Genomic DNA, 21,290 nt, shown 5'->3' on the forward strand with positions numbered 1-21,290 from the left:
ATTGTTTATATTTAAAAGAAGCATAGAGTGGTGGAATATAATTTAGGTTTTTAGTAAATTTGTTCTTTTATATTTTACCTACTCATGTAGAATAATATACTTTGTGGAGTTAGAGATATTAATACTTGTTTACTTATATTTGAATATTATCCTGGGACTAGGTTTGGGAAGTCCGGGGGGGTGGGAGGTGGGTTTTCATGTATTGTGTAATATTTGTGATGTTTTTTTTCTATGATGAAAATAATAAAAATTTTATATTGGAAAAAAAAAAGAAAAAGAAAAGTCATGGCAGCCAAAGACAAACCCAAGTCCGGCCATGCTTGTAGTAGGATATAGTCTGTCCTTCTAAATGATCATAGAACTGCTGCCTAACAGACCCTATGTGTCTGTGTTAATGATTTAAAATACTTGGGGAAATTGGCCATTAAAGAATTTCCTAGATAGAAATAAAAGTTTTGAATCAGGGGATTCAGAGGAAATTAACGTCAAGTAAAGTTGCTTGTCAGGTCTTACAGCCCATTACTTACAGTGCAGCCATAAAGCCATTTTTATTTCATTGCAGCTTACGCCCACATAAGTGGATACAATATTGTAGCATTTTGAGAACAGGAAAAACCATGCAAGATGATATACCAGCATTTCCCTGAAGGTCTGGACAGCAGGAATTCTATATGCCTTTGGACTCAATAGTTTTGATGAGTTATTGGTCTACCCAGTGCAGACCTTAGTTGGTCATGAACCTTCTCCCAAAATGATATTGCTATGATTTCAGAAAGCCTATTTACTAACTCCACTTTCAGTGATTAATAAACCTAATTGAGTAACCCTAACCCCAATTTTGTCGCTATTGATTATAGATAAGCCTAAATCATTCATAGCCTGACTTTCTGGGACTTGTTTTGTTTCACCGTTTTTGAGGATTTTAAATATAATGAACCTAGCAAGCAAAAGCCTATTTTGAGCAATTTTGAAGCAAGTAAATTGGAAGATTATTAAACTACTGTGTCTTTTAAAAACATTTTTGGTTGATACTTTAAATTCAGATATTCAAATGAGCGTAGTAACCATACTCTATTTGAGATGATTTAAAGTAAATAAAACCCCAATGAACAGTTTGTATAAGCCTTATGACACTTAATAGGGGTAAAAGAAGTTTTTTTTAAAAAAAAAAAAATCCAATGTGCCTTTCATAAGTAAAAAATTGTATTATTGCCTTTAGATGGTTATTGCCTGACCTAGAAAAAGTTTGCCATGTTCTCCATATAATAGTTGATACATATGGCACACAGGGAGAAATTTATTTATTTATTTATTTATTTATTTATTTATTTATTTATTTATTTATTTATTTATTTATTTATTTTTCATGTATTCACTCATTTATTCATTTTTACAAATAAGTCAAGGCAGCTTCCTCCTCTTAGTTTCCCACCCTTTGAGGTGAGTTGGGCAGAGAGTGAGTGACTGTCTCAGACATCCAGCTGGTTTTCATGGCTAAGGCCGAACTAGAACTCTTTGTCGCCTCGTTTCTAGTTCGGCACCTTCCCCACTATGCCAAACAGTATGCCTTGCATCAACATCGTCATCATTCAAAACACCAAATAAAAATAATTATGATCCTGTACACTTGGCATGTATATGCTGTATGTGCTTCATGTGACCTAAAAGGATCTGAAGTTGATTTTTTTTTTTTACAATCAAATGTTTAGCCTGGATTTAGCATGTTATCCACCTATCAAGTCTTTCCCAACAACCTTGAATAGGCAGGTGTTACTGTTTGATGGTGTTAAAAGGAATCCTTGCAGAATTATTATTATTATTATTATTTATTAAATTTGTACGCAATCAGACTCTCAGAAAGATTCTAATCTAGGTATTTCACACACACACAAAAGAATAAAACATTAAAGTTAAAAGATGTCAAGTGCAATGAAGCAAGGAGTCTCACCCTCCCTTGCCAAAGGCCTAGCTATTCAGAATCTTCAGTGCTTGCTTTAATCCTCACATCCAGGAGCTTCAGATCCATTCTGCAAAAATGGCTTAGAGCACACACAGGCATAAACTGCAGCACTTTTCTGCAATCTCTGAAAGTTGTTGCTGCAGGTTCTCCTAGGTTGCGTGGCTGCTCTCTGCACCTGCCGTGTGGTCTCAGAAAAAATGCAGCAGTTTTGAGGATTGCAGAAAAGTGATGCATTCATGTTCTTCAATGCTCCAAAGCATTCTGTTTCCAGTCACAATGAACTGGAGTCTATTTTCGAAAAAGAGCTGTCTTGGCTTGTTATAGATTGTTAATTTTTAATGTTTTAATGTTTTGTTGTGTTACTGATACAATTTTATTTGGTTTGTTATTTGCTTGTCATATATTTGTTGTCAAGGCCTTGGGATTGAATCCATCTTTTCAATACCAAATAATGAACTCGGCATTGGTTCTGTTACTTTAGTTTATAGCATCTGTTCTGTTTCCTAAAAAGGCTTATTTGCTATACTGGGAGAAAGCTTAACACTTTTGCTCATTTAAAAAGGAGAAACTGAAAGAATATACCATAGTATTTTGCCCAACAAAGAAAAAGTCTTCATGCTTCTAAAGATAAATTACTTTTTCCTAATGTGAATCACCTACATTATCAGGGGAACATATTCCCAAAGAGTAAATCAGTACCTTTGTGAATCTTAATAAAACTGAATACAGATCTGTTGTAAATGAAGCTGTTTCTTTGAGGATAGCTTGGCAGTATCAGCATCAGCCTCTATATGCTCTTTTGGCTGGATCCTCCCCCTATCTCTGCTTCAGTGATCAAGTCACAAATGTCATCGACAAATTGAGAAGAGTTCTTTCTTAAAACCTGATAGAGAAAGAGTGGAGAACCTGGGATTTTTTCAGGATGGAGGTTTGTGGCACTGATGGCAATCAATATGAAACATTCTATCACCAGATTTATATTTTAAAAGCCTAAAAAGAAAGAAATTAGTATAATTTGGGCTCAGTTTCATGTTTTTTTTACTGTGCTACTCAATTTCAGAAAAAAAATGGGGGCAAGATTGTGTCTGTGGTAGTAATTTCTTTTTGCATAATTAATTGAAACAGGAATGTTATACGTGGATGGTTAGGACTAGTAGCCACACGAAGAGGAAATATTAAGAATTTGGGTGAGATGGCATTAGCTATCATCTGAATGTTGCTCAGTATCTTATATTATTTTGCCTTATATTATTATTATTTTTGTCTACATTATAGACAAAGAAAGCTATTTTACCTGATGTCCCTGCTGACATATAGTGGATTGCCTGTTTCATGCATGCTTGCCTTTTCTGTGAAAACCCTAAAAACTGAAGCAAAGATCAAATTTAGTTTCATTTGAAATGACTGAAGGATCCATCTTATGATTTATAAATATCTTCCCCACCTTTTTCTTGACAATTTTGACAATTTTATATCTGGTATGAAAAATAGTAATGACAGTTCCGTAAATGATTTTCTCTTGCTGGGTTTTTCCATACTTGGAAAGAAATCAACTTTACTTTTTGGGATTTTCTCCCTCACCTATGGCACCATCCTGGCCTTCAACATCACTATCATGTCAGTCCTACGGCTCGACCAGACTCTGCATTGTCCAATGTACTTTTTACTTTTTGCATTATCTGTCTCAGAAACCTGTACTACCTTTGTCACTGTCCCCAAACTTCTATTCCTTCTGTTGACCGGCAGACAGTCCATTTCCTTTCTTGGATGTGCCATGCAGATGTTTTGCTTTTTTAATTTGGGAGCCAACAACTGTTTCCTTTTAGTCGCTATGTCTTACGATCGGTATGCAGCAATTTGCTACCCACTTCAGTACCAAGTGCTGATGGAGAAAAGGGTTTGCATCAAACTAGTAGCTGCATCATGTCTAACAGGATGCTATATATCTCTGGTTATTTGCATCCTTATTTTCAGGTTGCCTTTTTGTGGGCCAAATGAAATCCAACATTTCTTCTGTGACATTTCACCTGTGCTGAGCCTGTCTTGTACTGACACTTCCCTGACTCGTCTGGTGGTGGTTCTTTTATGTGCTGTTGTTTTGCTGGGCACAGTCCTATTGACCTCTGTTTCATATGCCTATATTATTTCTGCTATCCTAAGGATCTCCTCCAGTTTGGGAAGAAAAAAAATGTTCTCCACCTGTGCTTCCCATCTCATTGTGGTGATCACCCACTTCAGCTGTGCTTGTTTTGTGTATTTGAGACCAAAAGCAGCTTCTTCACTAGGTCAAGACACATGGATCTCAACCGTTTTTGTCTTTATAACCCCTCTGCTGAACCCTTTGATTTATACCTTGAGAAACAAGGAAGTTAAATCAGCCATTCAAAAATTGCTAAGGAATTTGTTTTGTTCTCAGAATCTCTAAACAAAAAAGGTGATTTTGATGTAATTTAATGGGGGGGGGGGTGTATGCATCTTAAAGTCTGAGGAAGCTCAGAGCCAAGACACTAGCATATATTGGAATAGTTTTAATACAGACCACTGAAAAGATAGACAAATATTATGCAATGTTTAAGTGCAGTCTTTAGAGCAAAAGTTAGTATTGAGCATAGCACTTAGACTTACAGTATATACAGCTTCATAGTGCTTTACAGCCCTCTTTAAGCAGTTTGCAGAGTCAGCATATTGCCCCCAACAATCTGGGTCCTCATTTTACTGACCTCGAAAGGATGGAAGGCTGAGTCAACCTTCAGCCGGTCAGGATCGATCTGCTGGCAGTGAGCAGAGTCAACCTGCAATACTGCATTCTAAAAACTGTGCCACCAGGCTCAGTGTTATGATTAACACTTTCTTTCTCTGCCAAGAGGTTAACAAATAATCCCATTCTTTCTCTCTCAAACAAGAGGCATACAAACATACACAGAAATATTCATGCACTAGTACTGCTACTTAGCCTGGAAATAAGCCTGTAAAATTGACTCCTTCATTGTATTTTCCAGGAAGCATTTTTCTGTGTGAAAGAATGTAGACTTCTTGTTCCAAGAAGTTAGAAGTCTGTTACATTCTAGTACTCTCCAAAGAAGCTCAAATTGGTCAATTATTTGAACTGTGTGGAATGAAATGTAATTTACTTTGGCAGGGAGTATTCTGTGAAACAATCATTGGTGACTATTGGCTACTATGCATTAACATGTATCTAAATAACATCAGAAATTAGTTCCAGTTTGTGATTCATAATTTTTACTTTTACAACTAGTTTCAAATTGACTGATTAGCATACACTATGGCTCTGTCCTGCAGCAGAGTTCTGTTTGGTATGTCTTCTTCCAAGTAGAAACACTCTTAAGTGCAATGCCAAACTTATATCTAACTCTACAGTTTAGATTAGCTGGATTTTAGAACTGGCAGGGCACCGGCTATCACCTGCAATATGTTATTCCAGTGACAGCATGATATCTTCATAGCCACATTGTAATGATTATGGTCATTACAGTTGAGCAGGTATATGTATTTGTTGTCCATCTGAACACTAATATGTTTACTGCATTATAAGTAATAGTAATTGATTGAGGAGATACTATAGGTAACACTTTCCCTCAATCTACAAATAATAGGATTAATCATTGCAGCCTGTATTGTAGTACTGTAGTAAATGACATACAAAAAATGCAGAATAGTAAGATAACAGAGTCGGAAGGGACTTTGGAGGTCTTCTAGTCCAACCTCCTGCTCAACCCTAACCCTAACCCTTCTTAAAACTTTCCAGTGATGGAGCATCCACAATTTTTGGATTGCAAGTCATCAACTGTCAGGAAATTTCTCCTTAGTTCTAGATTGGTTCCCATCCATTGCTTCTTGTCCTGCCTTCAGATGCTTTGGAGAATAGACTGATCCCCTCTTCCTTGTGGCATCTCCTCAAATATTGGAACAGTACTACCATGTCACCTCTAGCTCTTGTTTTTACTAGACTATACATACCCAATTCCTGCAAGCATTCTTCATATGTTTCAGCCTCCTAATCATCTTTGTGCTCTTCTCTGCAACCTTTCTAGAGTCTAAACATCTTTTTATATCATGGTGAGCAAAACTGGATGCAATATTCCAGGTGTGGTTTTACTAAGGCATTATAAAGCGATATTAACACTTCAAATGAACTTGATTAAATCCCTTTGTTAATGCAGCCTAGTACTGCACTGGGTTTTTTGGCAGCTGCAGCATATTGTTGGCTCATATTTAAGTGGTTGTTCATTAGAAATCCTAGAACCCTCTCACAGTTACTGCTATTGAACTAGGTATCACCTATTATGTACCTGTACATTTGGTTTTCTTGTCTAAATGTACAATTTTACTTTTCTCACCATTGAATTTCATTTTGTTAGATAGGGCCCAGTATTATAGTCCAAGATCCTTCTGGATCTTGAGCCTACCTTATCGGGTGTTGGCTATTCCTGCCAGCTTAGTGTCATGTGCAAATTTAATGAGTTCCCCTTTTATCCCCTCATCTAAATTATTTATGAAGATGTTGAAGAGTACTGGGCCTAAGACAGAGCCTTGGGGTACCCCACTGCTTCCTTCCTTCCATGTAGTTGTAGTTCCATTGAGGACTACACATTGAGTGTGGTTTGTCAGTCAGTTACGAATCCTATTTTCTATCTTGGCGAGAAGTAGGTGGTCTACTTTGTCAAATGCCAAGTGTATTATATCCACAGTATTTCGCTCCTCTAATTTAATCATTTTGTCAAAAAATGCAATAAGATTTGTTTGGCATGATCTGTCTTTGACAAACCCTTGTTGGTTTTTGGTTATAATTTTGTTTGCTTCTAGGTGTTCACAGATCTGTTGCTTGATTATCTTTTCTAGGTTCTTCTGAGGTATTGATGTCGGGCTGATTGGTCTATAGTTTCCTGAATCCATTTTTTCCCCTTTCTTGAAAATGAGAACCATGCCAGCTCTTTTCCAGTCCTCTGGTAAATCCATGGTGCTCCAAGGTATGTCTCAGTGATTCTGAGATCATGTCTGCCAGCTCCTTCAAAGCTCTGGGATATATTCCATCTGGTCCTGGTGATTAGAACTCATCTAGGGTGGCAGCTATTCTCTTACTATTTTCTTGCCTATTTTAATTTAATTTAATTTAATAATAATTCATTCCGACCCTTACTTTTCCTGACTTCATCTTTGCACAATTGGTGTGTATGTATTCTGGTATTCTGTCTTAGTTATGTGTCCCTCTTTCCATTTTTTTATACTTGTCCTTTTTGTCTTTCAGTTTATCAGATAGTTCTTTTTGCAAGCATGCTGGTTTCTTCTTGGATCTCTTATTTTTCTTTTCAGTGCTGGACTTTTATAATTATATTTTTTTTAGAGTTTCCCAAGCTTCTTGAATTATTTTCCCCTTTAAGATTTTTAGACATGGAACTCTTCCCAAGCTCTCTCTAACTTTGTTGAAGTCAGTTCTTTTAAATTCTAAAACAGTAGTTTGATTTTCTTCTATTGCTTCTGTCTGCGTTATATTGAATCCCAATATGACATGGTTGAAGTCACCCAAAGTTCCTGCTACTTCAACCCCCTTTATCACTTGATCTCTGTTAGTAAGAATTAAGTCCAGGATAGCTGACCTTCTGTTTCCCTCCTCTACCTTTTGGATGACAAAGTTGTCAGCCAAGTTCATCAGGAACTTGTTTGATCTCCCACTTGATGCTGAGTTTGTCTCCCAATTGATGTAAGGGTAATTAAAGTCCCCCATTATGACATTCCAGTCATGAGTTTCATCCCACCAATGGCAACAATATAATGCCTGCCCTTGTATACTAGTACTTCAAGTTCACCCTGTTTGTTCCTCAGACTTTGAGCATTAGTGTATAGGCATCTGAGTCCTTTATGGATGACCCCGGGTTTGCTTCCTATATCTCCTTTTCTATATTTGAGTTTCCCTTCTTTTCCACCACTCCCTAGTTCCTTGTCTGATTGGTTGTCTTGATGTTTATGCTTGGGATTAAGTCCTTAATATCCTAAAGATTGGTCACCCTTCGCCCTCAGTTTTAGTTTAAAGCTCTTCGGATAAACTAAGCCAGTCATTTTCCAAATACATTCTTTCTAGTTCTTGTCATGTGCAGTCTATCCCATGTCAGAAGCCCTTCAGGTAGGTAACATAGACTGTGGTCTAAGAATCAGAAGTTCTCTTGACTGCACCATCCCTTAAGCCCTTATGTTTAATTATATAATATTTTGTTCTCTCATTAAATGTTGACCTTTTGCTAGAAGTAAAGTTGAAAACACTACCTGTGCTCCTAACTCTTTGATTATCTTGCTGAGTTGCTTATAATCTCTTGATATTGTTTCCCCATATCACTCATCCCCATATGAAAGAGAAGAAAGAGATAGTAATCTGTGGACTTGATTATTTTACTAAGAGACTCAATCACATCTTTGATTTTTGCTCCTGGGTGGCAACATATGAAATTCATGAGTGAACAGATGGTTCTTCTTTCTTCCAGCTTACTAGTACAGGCTGCAGTGGTTAATCCTATTATTTGTAGATTGAGGAAAAGTGTTACCTACAGCATCTCCTCAATCAATTACTATTACTTATAATGTAGTAAACATATTAGTGTTCAAATGAACAACAAATACATATACATATACTTACAATCATTACAATGTGGCTATGAAGATATCATGCTGTCACTGGAATAATCTATTGCAGGACATAGCTGGTGCCCTGCCAATTTTAAAATCCAGCTAATCTAAACTGCAGAGTTAGATATAAGTTTGGCATTGCACTTAAGAGTGTTTCTACTTGGAAGAAGACATACCAAACAGAACTCTGCTGCAGGACAGAGCCATAGTGTATGCTAATCAGTCAATTTGAAATGCTCTTAAACTAGTTGTAAAAGTAAAAATTATGAATCACAAACTGGAACTAATTTCTGATGTTATTTAATGCATAGTAGCCAATAGACACCAATGGTTGTTTCACAGAATACTCCCTGCCAAAGTAAATTACATTTCATTCCACACAGTTCAAATAATTGACCAATTTGAGCTTCTTTGGAGAGTACTAAAATGTAACAGACTTCTAGCTTCTTGGAGCAAGTCTACATTCTTTCACAGAGAAAAATGCTTCCTGGAAAATACAATGAAGGGGTCAATTTATTTTCCAAAGCACCAGAAGGCAAGACAAGAAACAATGGATGGAAACTAATCAAGAAGAGAAGCAACTTGGAATTAAGGAGAAATCTCCTAATACCGAAAACAATTAACCAGTGGAACAGATTGCCTTCAGAAGTTGTGGATGCTTCATCACTTGAGGTATTTTAGAAAAGACTGGACAGCCACTTGTCTGAAATAGTATAGGGTCTCCCGCTTGAGCAGGGGGTTAGACTAGAAGACCTCCAAGGTCCCTTCCAGCTCTGTTATTTTCTTATTCTGCATTTTTGCATCTCATGTACTACAAGAGATTTAATTCTCATAAAGCATTATGAAGAAGCTTTTGGAGTTTGGGTGCAAGCCCAGCTCTATTCTGATTGACTGATCTTACATAACCTTGGGCATTCTAAAACAATGCAATAGGTATTTTGCTATAAGGTTTTCCTTGTCTTTTTATTCTATTAGAGAGAAATAAACAATGCAGACAAATCAAACCACTGTGACTGAGTTCATCCTTGTAGGCTTCATGGACTACCCAGAGCGTCAGATCCCCCTCTTCATCTTCTTTCTGCTCATCTATCTCATCACACTGGTGGGAAACATTGGGATAATCATTGTAACAAAAATTGATGTTAGGCTTCACACACCCATGTACTTTTTTCTTAGAAATCTCTCCATTGTAGATATTGGTTATTCCACTGCCATTGTCCCCAAATTGTTGACAATATTTGTGATAGAATATTCAATGATTTCCTTCACAGGATGCATGACACAATTCTTCTTTGTCGCCATCTTTGTAACCACTGAAGGTTGCCTTCTGGCTGTGATGGCATTTGATCGCTTCACAGCAATATGCAACCCACTGCAGTATTTTGTTATTATGTCAATGAAGTTTTGCATCTTCTTAATTATAGCTTCATATACCTGTGGCTTTTTAAATTCAACAGTGCAAACCATACTTATTTTTAATTTGAATTATTGCAGCTCAAACACAATTAATCATTTTTTTGTGATGCTCCTCCAATGCTTCAATTGTCCTGTTCGGATAATCACATTGCTCACTTTGTGCATTTTATTTTATCCACTGCAATTACAATGATAACTTTTCTGGCTGTTTTGATCTCCTACATTGCCATTGTTATTGCCATCCTGAAGATCAGCTCTGCCCAGGGAAGATACAAAGCCTTCTCCACTTGTGCCTCCCATCTGATCACTGTGACCATTTTCTATGGAACCATCATCTTCATGTACATACGACCTGGCTCCAATTTCTCATTGGATAAAGACAAAATCATATCCGTCTTTTATACTGTTGTGATCTCTTCACTTAATCCACTCATCTACAGTCTGCGGAACAAGGAAGTGAAGGATGCGGTTAGCAGAATGCTAGACAAGATAACATTCCTGAAGTAAATATAGTATAAATATGACTTCCTTTATGTTAAAGATGGAAGGCATAGTTGCATTTTCTATAAGAAAAATACTGTTGAATGCTTGATAACATTTTGTGTTGGCATTTGCTTGCATTTTGACCAGATTTAAGATCCATTCCTTCAGCATATAGGAGTATGTCCCTTGCCTTGATGGAGGGGTCAGCAAAACCCTCAGTGCACTGTGGGAGTGGACCTCAAATCCATGTCCCCCCTACTTGCAATATTCACTGCCAGCTTCCCCATTGACTTTCTGCTAAATATATATAGCATCTTTGTTGGATGGACAATATTAGAAATTAAATATACTAAATCTCTGATACTTCTGGAAACAATTACGGTACATCAATTAGAAAGATATAGAATGGAATGTCTAACAAAAAAATTTAAAATGTTTTCCCATGCCAAATTGATTTTATAGGGAAATCCAACTTTAAATTTTCGGAGAAATGTGGTTATATGGAAAAATTGGACGGAAACAGGGATATTGACTTTGGACCAACTGATAGAGGGTGAAGTTGAATTTTTAGCATATTTTGTCTTAAGAGATAAATATCATTGTTCAGATATAACTTACAAAGTTTTGGAAGTAAGTAGTGGATTATATAAATGTGATTCTATGACAAAAGTTAACATTTTCAGTGGATAATATTCTTTTGAACTATATGCCTAGTACATGGAATTTGTCAATCAGACAATATATTTGAATTCTCTGTGCCCTTGCTATGGCCAAAAGACCGATGTTGTTGAATTGGAACGATAAACATATCACTCAATGGAGTGAGGATCTGATTCACTTGCCAATTATGAGCAAATTGCCTATAGATGTAGACTTTGTATGGATAAAGTTAATGCAATATTGGATCCATTTATACAAAATACAGCAGGTTAAAAAAAACGTAAAGAAAACATGTTAGTTATATAAATGTATTAGAAAAATATATGTATTGAAAAATTGCATTGTATAACTACATATAGAATTGTAACTATTTACTGCTAAAATGATATACTTTTTGCTTTTTCCTTTGCTGTATTTTTTCCACTTTTTCAATTTTTTAATATATTTTTTCTATATGAATCTTTATATTTGAGGGGGGGTTGTCTCTTTTTTGTCATTACTTTAAAAACAATAAAATAATAAATAAAAAAGAGAAACTTCTGTGGGCTGAAATAGCAATAGCACTTATATACCACTTCATAGTGCTTTATAGCCCTCTCTAAGCTACAACGTCAGCATCTTGCCCGCAACAATCTGGGTCCTCATTTTACTAACCTCGGAAGAATGGAAGGCGGAGTCAACCTTGAGCCAGTCACAATCAAACTGCTGGCGGTCGGCAGAATTAGCTTGCAATACTACATTCTAACCCCTGCACCACCACCATAGCTCTTACTAAAACACAGTTTAGTTTTTTGTAATCTGCAATAAACACTGCACATAGTCAGAGCAATAGTTGGAAAATTAAAGGGTTGTGCAAAACTCTATTGGAGTGATTTAATTCAAATATTTATTTGATTGAGTAAATCATCATCAAAACAATTGAAATTTATCTGATTCTTCCTCTCCTTGTCTTCATGCTGTTGGGCCATTGCAAACCAAGGACCCACATGCCTCACAGAGGGGACTGTAAGTTCTCATTTATCCACTACCACTATGATTCAATGACTATATTGAAGGAATTACTTTAACAGTAGAAAGTCTATGGGAGAGCATGCAGAGACTGCGGATGTCAGAGTAATTTTAAGGCTTTATTTCACAACCTTCTAAGAGTGAGGAGCCACTCACCGCAAGCAGATGAAAAACCAAAAGACTACACACAAGGACATCTCATATATTTTTAGCAGATTCTCTAATAAAAATACAAATCAGATCTAGAACTGGAAAAGGCAGATACAGTTAGGAAATACCTAGGCTATAGGATTTCACAGCAATTCAGTATCTTATTGACTGGTACCTGTCAAAATGTTGTGTGTACCTCTTTAATGTTGATGAGTTGTTCTGCTAACTGCTCTAATGCTTATAGTCTGTAAAGGAACATTAATCCAACAAAAAAGGGGGAAGGACATGGACTCCAAAGAACCAAGCATTGAATCTTCTGCACAACCTGAATGAATAGGCTTCATTCACAATGATGAATTCATAGTGTTTGTTAGTAGGGCCAGGAAAATAAAGTTGGAAACCAAAGGACAAATCCCCAGATAGAAAAATAGGTACAAGGAACATTTGTGTAACAGGGACGGTTGGCAGTACAGCGCTCAGCCAATTGGTCTCCTGAGCAGCTGGGCTGTGGACATCCCAGGGTCTGATCATAGTAGAAGGTCTAAGGGAAAGCATGCAGAGACTGTGGCTGTCAGAGTAATTTTAAGGCTTCCCAAGAGTAGGGAGCCACTCATCATAAGCAGATGAAGGACCAGAAGCCTAAACATAAAAAGATCTCATATATCTGCTTGGGTTGGTTGGTGGGCAGGGCTTGGCTGGTGGATGACCACTGGGCAGGAGATGGGTAGTACAGTGACCAGAGAGGATAAAAGGGAAAGCACATGGTATGAATGGAGGAGAACAAAAGGAGGATAGAGGAGGAGGAAGAAGGGAGATGGAGAGTGAAACAAGTGGAGAAACAGTGGAAAGGAAAAGGAGACAAGCAGGAAAGAAGACAAAGTAAGCAGACGAAGAGGCAAGGAGAATACAGCACAGAGGTGAGGTAAGCAGACAAAGAGGTGGGAGAATACAGCACAGGGTGAGGAAGGATTTCAGAGGGGAGAGAGAGAGAGAGGGTAGGTCTTACCATCCCTTACCATCCCTGTGCCATCCCTGTCAGATGGTCCTTGTTCCAATTCCTCCCTCCCCCTCCAAATTGGGATCCAATGAGGCTATGACAAAGACTGACATATAATACTTTGAGCCAGAGCACAGAGGAGGCATTACTCACCACTAGCTCAATGAGATAATGGGAAAAGAGATGCCTGACCCATCCCCCAACATACTCACAGGCCACGTTGGTAGGAAGTGCTATAGTACTAGCATCGCCTACATATGTCCTTCACTCTTTTGGGGAACCAAAGCATTTTGGGTAGAGGGGGAATGTGTCGTGGGAAGGGCCAGCTGCACAGCACACAGCTGATTGGTAGGCTGAGCCACCCGGCTGCAGGTGTCCCAGGCCTGATTTCTGTACTGTGCAATCTAATCAGCACACAGCACCAGTCAATTGAGTGGCAGCCAGCTACTCAGGACAACTGGGAGGGGGGTGGCAGTGCCAGAAATTAGAGGGGAAGGGGTAGCACAGTGACCAGAGAGGATAAAAGGGTGGTGGTGCAAAAGGAAGAGAACAAAAGGAGTACAGAGAGGAGCTCGAAGGGAGATGAAGAGAGAGAGAGAAGCAAGTGTAGAAACAGCAGAAGGGAAAAGGAGATAGTGAGGACAAGCAAAGAAGGAGGCAGAGGTGAGGAGAGAGAGAGAGATGGGAGAACACAGCACAGTGCTGGGAAGAATTTGAGAGGAGAGACATAGAGGAGAAGGCTGTCCTGCTGCCACCCCACTGCATAGTCTCTGCTTGGTGGGGCTAGAGGTGATGAGAGAGAGAGAGAGAGAGAGAGAGAGAGAGAGAGAGAGAGAGAGAGAGAGAGAGAGAGAGAGAGAGAGAGAGAGAACAAATTTGGCAGGTGAATGAAGGGATGACAGACATACCAGAGGATGGCAGAAGTGAGCTGATCTAGGCAAGCAAGTTAGTCAGTGACTGGAGGGGGCACCTGATGCACCAGAGTAAGGCAGAGGCGAGTGATCCAGGCAAGTGACCCAGCCAGTGACCAGATACACCAGAGGACAGTAGAGGTGAAGCAAGTGAGCAAGCAAGTGACCAGAGGGGGCACCAGACATGCCAGCAGAGGTGAGCTGAGCTAGGTGAGCAGAGGCGCACATAGGAGCAACCAGAGCAGGCTGATGGCCAGAGCGAGGGACATTGACATGCCAGGCAGGGAAGAACCTAATTGCCTGGAGAAAGGGACAGAGGGATCCAGATTCTAGTGGCCCTTTCAGGGATAGTGCTACAATTGGAAGGAAGACAAAACACACACACACACACACACACACACACCCAAGTTGCTAGTCCATGTTTTCATAGACTATGTCTAACATGCAACATTGGATTGTCAGTTTTGCATGATTTAAAACAGGTATCTTCACTACTTTGCCATTGATGGGTTGGCTTCACGGCTTGTGCTTTCAGAGTATGGTTGTGAGCCTATAATTTTTAGATCCCTCAATGTGTAAATTAATGCTTCAGATATAGATGATCAAACTACATAATGAGGTTTTTTAGTGAATTACAATAGAAGTTTGAACTAATTATGCAGTGAGACTAATTACTAACTAATTGCAATGAATTACTAGCTAATTACTAATTGCAGTGGAACTTTGAACTAATTATGCAACTAATTATGCTATATGATGGAAATATGAATTCCCAGTAGGTCCTCGAGTGCATTTTTCCAAGAGGTTGCACTGAGCATTTTAATAGCTTGGTTTTTAACCAATGGTAAACAAAGTATAAAATGAACAATTCTATCCAAGTATTCCATCTTTAATCTTTGGAAATGGAATCTTTATTTCTAATCTGGTAAGTTCTTTAATTAAGCATTTTGAGTTAGCCAAATAAACAGTTAAATGCTTATCTCTTTCTCCTCCTCCTCCTCCTCCTCTTCATCATATGTTTTCAGACAGATGTAGGAATACTCAACTGGTCTCATATAAAAACACTTTATACTTAGATTTTCTACTTGAACTAATATACTTTTAAATACTTGTATCTTTATCCTCCTCATTCTCATATCATATTTTTGCAGACACAGGAATACTCAACTGTTCTGATGTAAAAATATTGTTCGGTGTTTTACTTAGAATTTTCACATTACCCAAACTCAGAAAGCTTTTTTGTGATGCTTTGTGAATGAAATTCATGAATCAATACTTGTTTTCTTCTTTCTTCTAGCTTACTAGTAGAGGATTTAGTGGTTCATCCTGTTAGTTGTGCATTGAAGCAAAGGGTTGCTTACAGTATCACCTTAATCAATGAATGTTACTTATGATATAGTAAACATATTTACAGTATGTTCAAATGTACAACAAATACAAAACCCCAGCTCAGCTGTGGTGACCACAACTTAACATATGTATGTGAAGGTATCTTGTTGGCAATGGAATAATATATTCTAGGAAATAGACCTAATGTTGCAAGTTTTGAAATCCAATTCATCTAAAAGCAGATTTAAATATTAGTTTGGCATTCTTCTAAAAAGCATTTCTTCTTGGACAAGAAATACTAGTTGTGCTGCAGAACGGGACTGTACTGTACACTGATCAGACACTTTGAAATGTTCTAAAAATTAATTGTAAAAATTAAGATTATAGTTCACAAATTGGAATTAATTTCAGATGCAAGTGTGATGAATTTTGAGGTATTGTAGCCAATTGATGGCAATGATTGTTCCATAGAATACTTCCTGCAGAAGTGGATTACTTTTCTGGCTAAAGTCGGTAGGACAGAATTATAAATTCATATAGAGTGATCAATCACTTAGGAGAGTACTAGAATTTAACAGAAAATATATTTTAGAAAGAAATCTACATTCTTTCACACAGAGAAATATTTCCTGGAATATGCAAGAAGATGATGGTAGATATGAATCCATTATTTGTTCATTGACACTGCACCCCTACATCATAGGGTATATTCTCTCCAGTACAACATTGTATTTTGAAAAGAGAATATTTATCAAAAGCCCATAATACATAAATAAGCAATCTGTCTTTTTTTAGTTTAGTTTTTAGGGTGATTTCATAGTCTCACCTGGACATTTTCAGACAATCCAGCAAAAGTCATATTGCTATAAGGTTTTTCCCTTTCTTTTTTATTCAATCAGAGGGAAATAAAGAATGAAGAAAAATCAAACCACCGTGACTGAGTTCATCCTTGTTGGATTCATGGACCACCCAGAGCTTCAGTTCCCCCTCTTCATCATCTTTCTGCTCATCTATCTCATCACACTGGTGGGAAACATTGGCATAATCATTCTAACAAAAATTGATGCTAGGCTTCACACTCCTATGTATTTTTTTCTTAGAAATCTCTCCATTGTAGATATTAGTTATTCTACAGCTATTGCCCCTAAATTGTTGACAACCTTGGTGATTGAACATTCAACCATTTCCTTGAAAGGATGCACCACACAATTCTTCTTTTTTTTCATTTTTGTGACCACTGAAGCGTGTCTTCTGGCTGTGATGGCATATGATCGCTTCATAGCAATCTGCTATCCATTGCGGTATTTTGTTGTCATGTCAAAGAAGCTTTGCACCCTCTTGGTCATAGCTGCCTATGCTTGTGGGTTTGTAAATTCAACAGTACACACCCTAGTTATTTTTAGCTTAAGTTTCTGCAACTCAAACATCATTAATCATTTTTTCTGTGATGCTCCTCCAATGCTTCAATTGTCCTGTTCAGATACCCACTTTGCTCGCTTTGTGATTTTCAATGCATCCAGTACAGTTGGACTGACAACTTTTCTGGCTGTTTTGATCTCCTACATTGCCATTGTTATTGCCATCCTGAAGATCAGCTCTGCCCAAGGAAGATACAAAGCCTTTTCCACCTGTACCTCCCATCTAATCACTGTGACCATTTTCTTTGGAGCTGCCATCTTCATGTACATAGGACCTGGATCCAGTTTCTCATTGGATAAAGACAAAATCATATCTGTCTTTTATACTCTTGTCATCTCCTCTCTTAATCCATTCATCTATAGTTTGAGGAACAAGGAAGTGAAGGATGCGATTAGCAGAATGCTAGACAAGTTAACTTTCCTGAAGTAAAAATAGTATAAATTTAACTTGCTTTATGTTAAAGAAGCAAACCAGTATTTCTCTGAGAAAAATACTATCGAATGCTTGATAAGCGGATAAGCGGCGGTCTCCTCAGAGACCGTTTTATGTAGGAAAGAAGGTTTATCTATCTACTAGGTATTTGAGATTGAGGTTGCCTAGTAAGAAATTAGGACCTAAGTTCCTCCATCCTTTCCCTATAGTCAAAATTATTAATTCTGACACAGTTGAGTTAAAACTCTCACAACTGTTAAGAAAAGTTCACCCCATCTTCCACTGCAGCTTATTAAAGCTAGTCACAGAGGAGTCATTCATCATAACAGATGAGGGACCAGAAGTCTATACACAAAGAGATCTCTCGTAAATTTAGCTGATTCTTTAATAAAAATGCAAATCAGATGAAGAATGGGAAAAGGCAAAAACAGATAGAGAATGCCAAGCCAAAGGAGTTCACAGAAATGCAGTATCTTATTGACTAGTACCTATCAAAGTTTGTACACAATCTCTAATGTTTACCAGTTGTCTTGATTGCTACTCTAATGCTTTTCATGTGGAAGTGAAAATTAATCCAAGATAAAAAATTTCAAGAGGGAGAAGAACATGGACTCCAAAGATCCCAGCAACTAGTATAACAGTGTTCATTCACAATTATGAATCCCTAGTTTTTGCTAGGAGGGCCAGAAAAATAAAAATAGAAGCCAAATGACATATGCCCAGATAGAAAAATAGTTACAAGGAACATTTGGAACGAAGACAAAACCTCCATATAGGCAGTCCATGTTTGGATAGACTATGTCTAACATGAAACTTTGGACTGTTAATTCTGCATGATTTGAAAACAGGTATCTTCAATATTTGCCATTGTTAATTTGGCTTCACTGATTATGAAGGCTGTGATTGACGTTCTTTAATCTTAAGGTCCCTCAATCGGCAAGTTAATGCTTCAAATAAAAGTGTATTAAACTACATAATGAGGTTTCTTAATGAATTCCAATGAAAGTTTGAACTAATTATGCATAGTAGCTATATAGTGGAAACATGAATTCCCAGTAGGTCCTCAAGTGTATTTTAATAAATTGCTTTTTACTTTTAATAAATTGCTTCTTCTTATATCCAAATGGTAAACAAAGTATAAAAGGAAAAATTATATCCAAATGGTCCATCTTTCATCATTTGAATCTTCATTTCGAATCTGGTAAATTCTTTGAATAAGCACTTCTAGTTAGCCAAATAAATTGTTAATTGCTTATATCTTTCTCTTACTATTACTACTACTGTTTTACTTAGAATCTCTTGTTATCCAAACTCCAAAAGCTTCCTCATGATGTTTTGTGTGAATGAAATCACTTGCACTACATGAAGAATGAAATTCATGACTCAACAAATGCTTATTCTTTCTTCTAGCTTACTGGTAGAGTTTGTAGCAGTTCATTCTATTAGTTCTGCATTGATGAAAAGGATTGCTTACAGTATCTCCTTAGTCAATAGTTCTGTATTGAGGCAAAAGGTTGCTTGCAGTATCACCTTAGTCAATTTAGGTTACTTATGATATAATACATTCATGTTCAAATGGACAACAAATATATACTGCATCTCAACTGTAGTGACCATAACTTTACAATGGAATAACATATTGCAGGCCATAGCAGTAATACTACAAGTATTAAAATCCAATTAATCTAAAAAAACAGGTTTAGATATTAGTTTCACATTCTTCTAAAAAGTATTTCTTCTTGGAAAAAGAAATACTAGATGGGCTTCAGGACAGGGCTATAGTGTACACTGATCAGCCACTTTGAAATGTTCTAAAATGAACTGTAAATGTAAAGTTTATAATTCACAAATTGGAATTAATTTCAGATACTGGTGAAATGGATGTTGGTGCATAGTAGCCAATTCATGCCAATAATTGTTACCCATAACATTTCCTGCAGAAGTGGACTATTTTCTGGTTGAGGTCTCTAGGAGAGAATTATAAATTTACACAGAGGGATTGATCATTCTGATTCCTTTGAAGAGTACTAGAATTTAGAAAAAATACATTTTAGCAAGAAGTCTACATTCTTATAGACAGAGAAATGTTTCCTGGAAGGTGCAAGAAGATGATGGTAGGTATGAATGCAATCTTTGTTAATTGATGCTACACCTCTATATATAGTAATGTGCATGCTGTCCAGTACAACACTGTATTTTGAAAAGAGCATTTTCATCAAGGGTCCATAATATAACAGTGAGGACTCATGCTTCTCAAGCAAACTGTTCCTTTTTAGTTTAGTTTTTAGTTTGGGGTTTTCTTAATCTCCTCCCTTGGACATTCTCAGACAATCCAACAGTACTCATACTGCTATAAGGCTTTCCCTCTTTTTTCGTTCTGTCAGAGGGAAATAATCAATGCAGACAAATCAAACCACCGTGACTGAGTTCATCCTTGTTGGATTCATGGACTACCCAGAGCTTCAGATCCCCCTCTTCATCTTCTTTCTGCTCATCTATCTCATCACACTGGTGGGAAATATGGGGATAATCATTCTAACAAAAATTGATGTTAGGCTTTACACCCCCATGTACTTTTTTCTTAGAAATCTCTCCACTGTAGATGTTGGTTATTCTACTGCCATTGCCCCCAAATTGTTGACAACATTTGTGATAGAACATTCAACCATTTCCTTCACAGGATGCACCACACAATTCTTCTTTTTTGTCATCTTTCTGACCACTGAAACTTGCCTTCTGGCTGTGATGGCGTATGATCGCTTCATAGCAATCTGCTACCCATTGCGATATTTTGTTATCATGTCAAAGAAGCTTTGCACCCTCTTGGTTATAACTGCCTATGCTTGTGGCTTTATAAATTCAATAGTACACACCATAGTTATTTTTAGCTTAAATTTCTGCAACTCAAAAATAATTAATCATTTTTTCTGTGATGCTCCTCCAATGCTTCAATTGTCCTGTTCAGATACCCACTTTGCTCGCTTTGTGCATTTTATTTTATCCACTGCAATTGGAATGACAACTTTTCTGACTGTTTTGATTTCTTACATTGCCATTGTTATTGCCATCCTGAAGATCAGCTCTTCCCAGGGAAGATACAAAGCCTTTTCCACCTGCACCTCCCATCTGATCACTGTGACCATTTACTTTGGAACCGTCATCTTCATGTACATAGGACCTGGCTCCAGTTTCTCATTGGATAAAGACAAAATCATATCTGTCTTTTATACTCTTGTCATCTCCTCTCTTAATCCATTGATCTATAGTTTGAGGAACAAGGAGGTGAAGGATGTGATTACCAGAATGCTAAACAAGGTAACATTCCTGAAGTAAAAATAGTATAAATTTAACTTGCTTTATGTCAAAAAAATAAACCATATTTGCATTTTCTCTGTGAAAAATATTATTGAATGCTTGATGATATTTTGAGCAGGCAGAAGAGAGCTGAAATTGCATATATTACTAATAGATAAATAAAAATAGAGATAAAAAATAAAAGGACAATTGATTTTAAATGATCTAAAAGAAGTATAATTGCATTTTATTAAACAAAAAATATTGTCTGAATATTTTTCCTGTGTAAATGTATGTATATTACAGACAGAAACATTGAAGTGGGAAAAAAATGTGTCAAAGTCAATCATTTGATCAAATGACAAAGTTTAAAAGGAATCTGCATTTTCATATAATTCATATTGAGAATTCCTTGTTATTTATCAGCATTGAAGTGAATGGAACTGATAGAATGTTTATAACATTTATTGGTAAAGTGCAACATGTAAGATCAGTTTTGCTTTATTGCTCTCATTTAAATAGTTCCAGTCAATTTTAGCAACATTTCTTCAACTTATAAAGAAAATGGGGAATGGTCACAAAATAATATTAATTA

The 21,290-nt window shown here is 37.0% G+C and overlaps 3 protein-coding genes and 1 pseudogene across 4 annotated transcripts; all 4 read left to right on the forward strand.

The window, feature by feature from the left end:
• The first annotated feature begins 3,440 nt into the window (after nucleotides 1–3,440).
• Nucleotides 3,441–4,385, forward strand: LOC107293351 (olfactory receptor 10K1-like). The gene has a single exon (XM_015822500.1). The coding sequence runs from the start codon at nucleotides 3,441–3,443 to the stop codon at nucleotides 4,383–4,385; it is 945 nt and encodes a 314-aa protein (XP_015677986.1).
• Nucleotides 4,386–9,584: 5,199 nt separating this feature from the next.
• Nucleotides 9,585–10,519, forward strand: LOC107293352 (annotated as a pseudogene).
• Nucleotides 10,520–16,462: 5,943 nt separating this feature from the next.
• Nucleotides 16,463–17,398, forward strand: LOC107293353 (olfactory receptor 1020-like). Its single transcript, XM_015822501.1, has one exon. It carries the CDS (start codon nucleotides 16,463–16,465, stop codon nucleotides 17,396–17,398), a length of 936 nt encoding a protein of 311 aa, XP_015677987.1.
• Nucleotides 17,399–18,976: 1,578 nt separating this feature from the next.
• LOC107293354 (olfactory receptor 1019-like) lies at nucleotides 18,977–20,734 on the forward strand. 2 transcript variants are annotated; one of them, XM_029285386.1, is made up of 2 exons: nucleotides 18,977–18,987; nucleotides 19,807–20,734. In XM_029285386.1, exons 1-2 carry the CDS (start codon nucleotides 18,977–18,979, stop codon nucleotides 20,732–20,734), a joined length of 939 nt encoding a protein of 312 aa, XP_029141219.1. The 2 variants fall into 2 exon arrangements, with proteins under 2 accessions (XP_029141219.1, XP_015677988.2); XM_015822502.2 differs by lacking the exon at nucleotides 18,977–18,987 and adding an exon at nucleotides 19,648–19,665 and having other exon boundaries at nucleotides 19,805–20,734.
• Nucleotides 20,735–21,290: the final 556 nt, after the last annotated feature.

This window comes from Protobothrops mucrosquamatus, unplaced genomic scaffold (genome assembly GCF_001527695.2).
Source record: "Protobothrops mucrosquamatus isolate PMUCROS unplaced genomic scaffold, P.Mucros_1.0 scaffold1594, whole genome shotgun sequence".
NCBI classification, from domain to species: domain Eukaryota; kingdom Metazoa; phylum Chordata; class Lepidosauria; order Squamata; family Viperidae; genus Protobothrops; species Protobothrops mucrosquamatus.

Excerpts from the sequence above, each read along its gene's own strand:
- LOC107293351 (XM_015822500.1), top strand. The coding sequence starts at position 3,441 with ATGAAAAATAGTAATGACAGTTCCGTAAATGATTTTCTCTTGCTGGGT.
- LOC107293353 (XM_015822501.1), top strand. The coding sequence starts at position 16,463 with ATGAAGAAAAATCAAACCACCGTGACTGAGTTCATCCTTGTTGGATTC.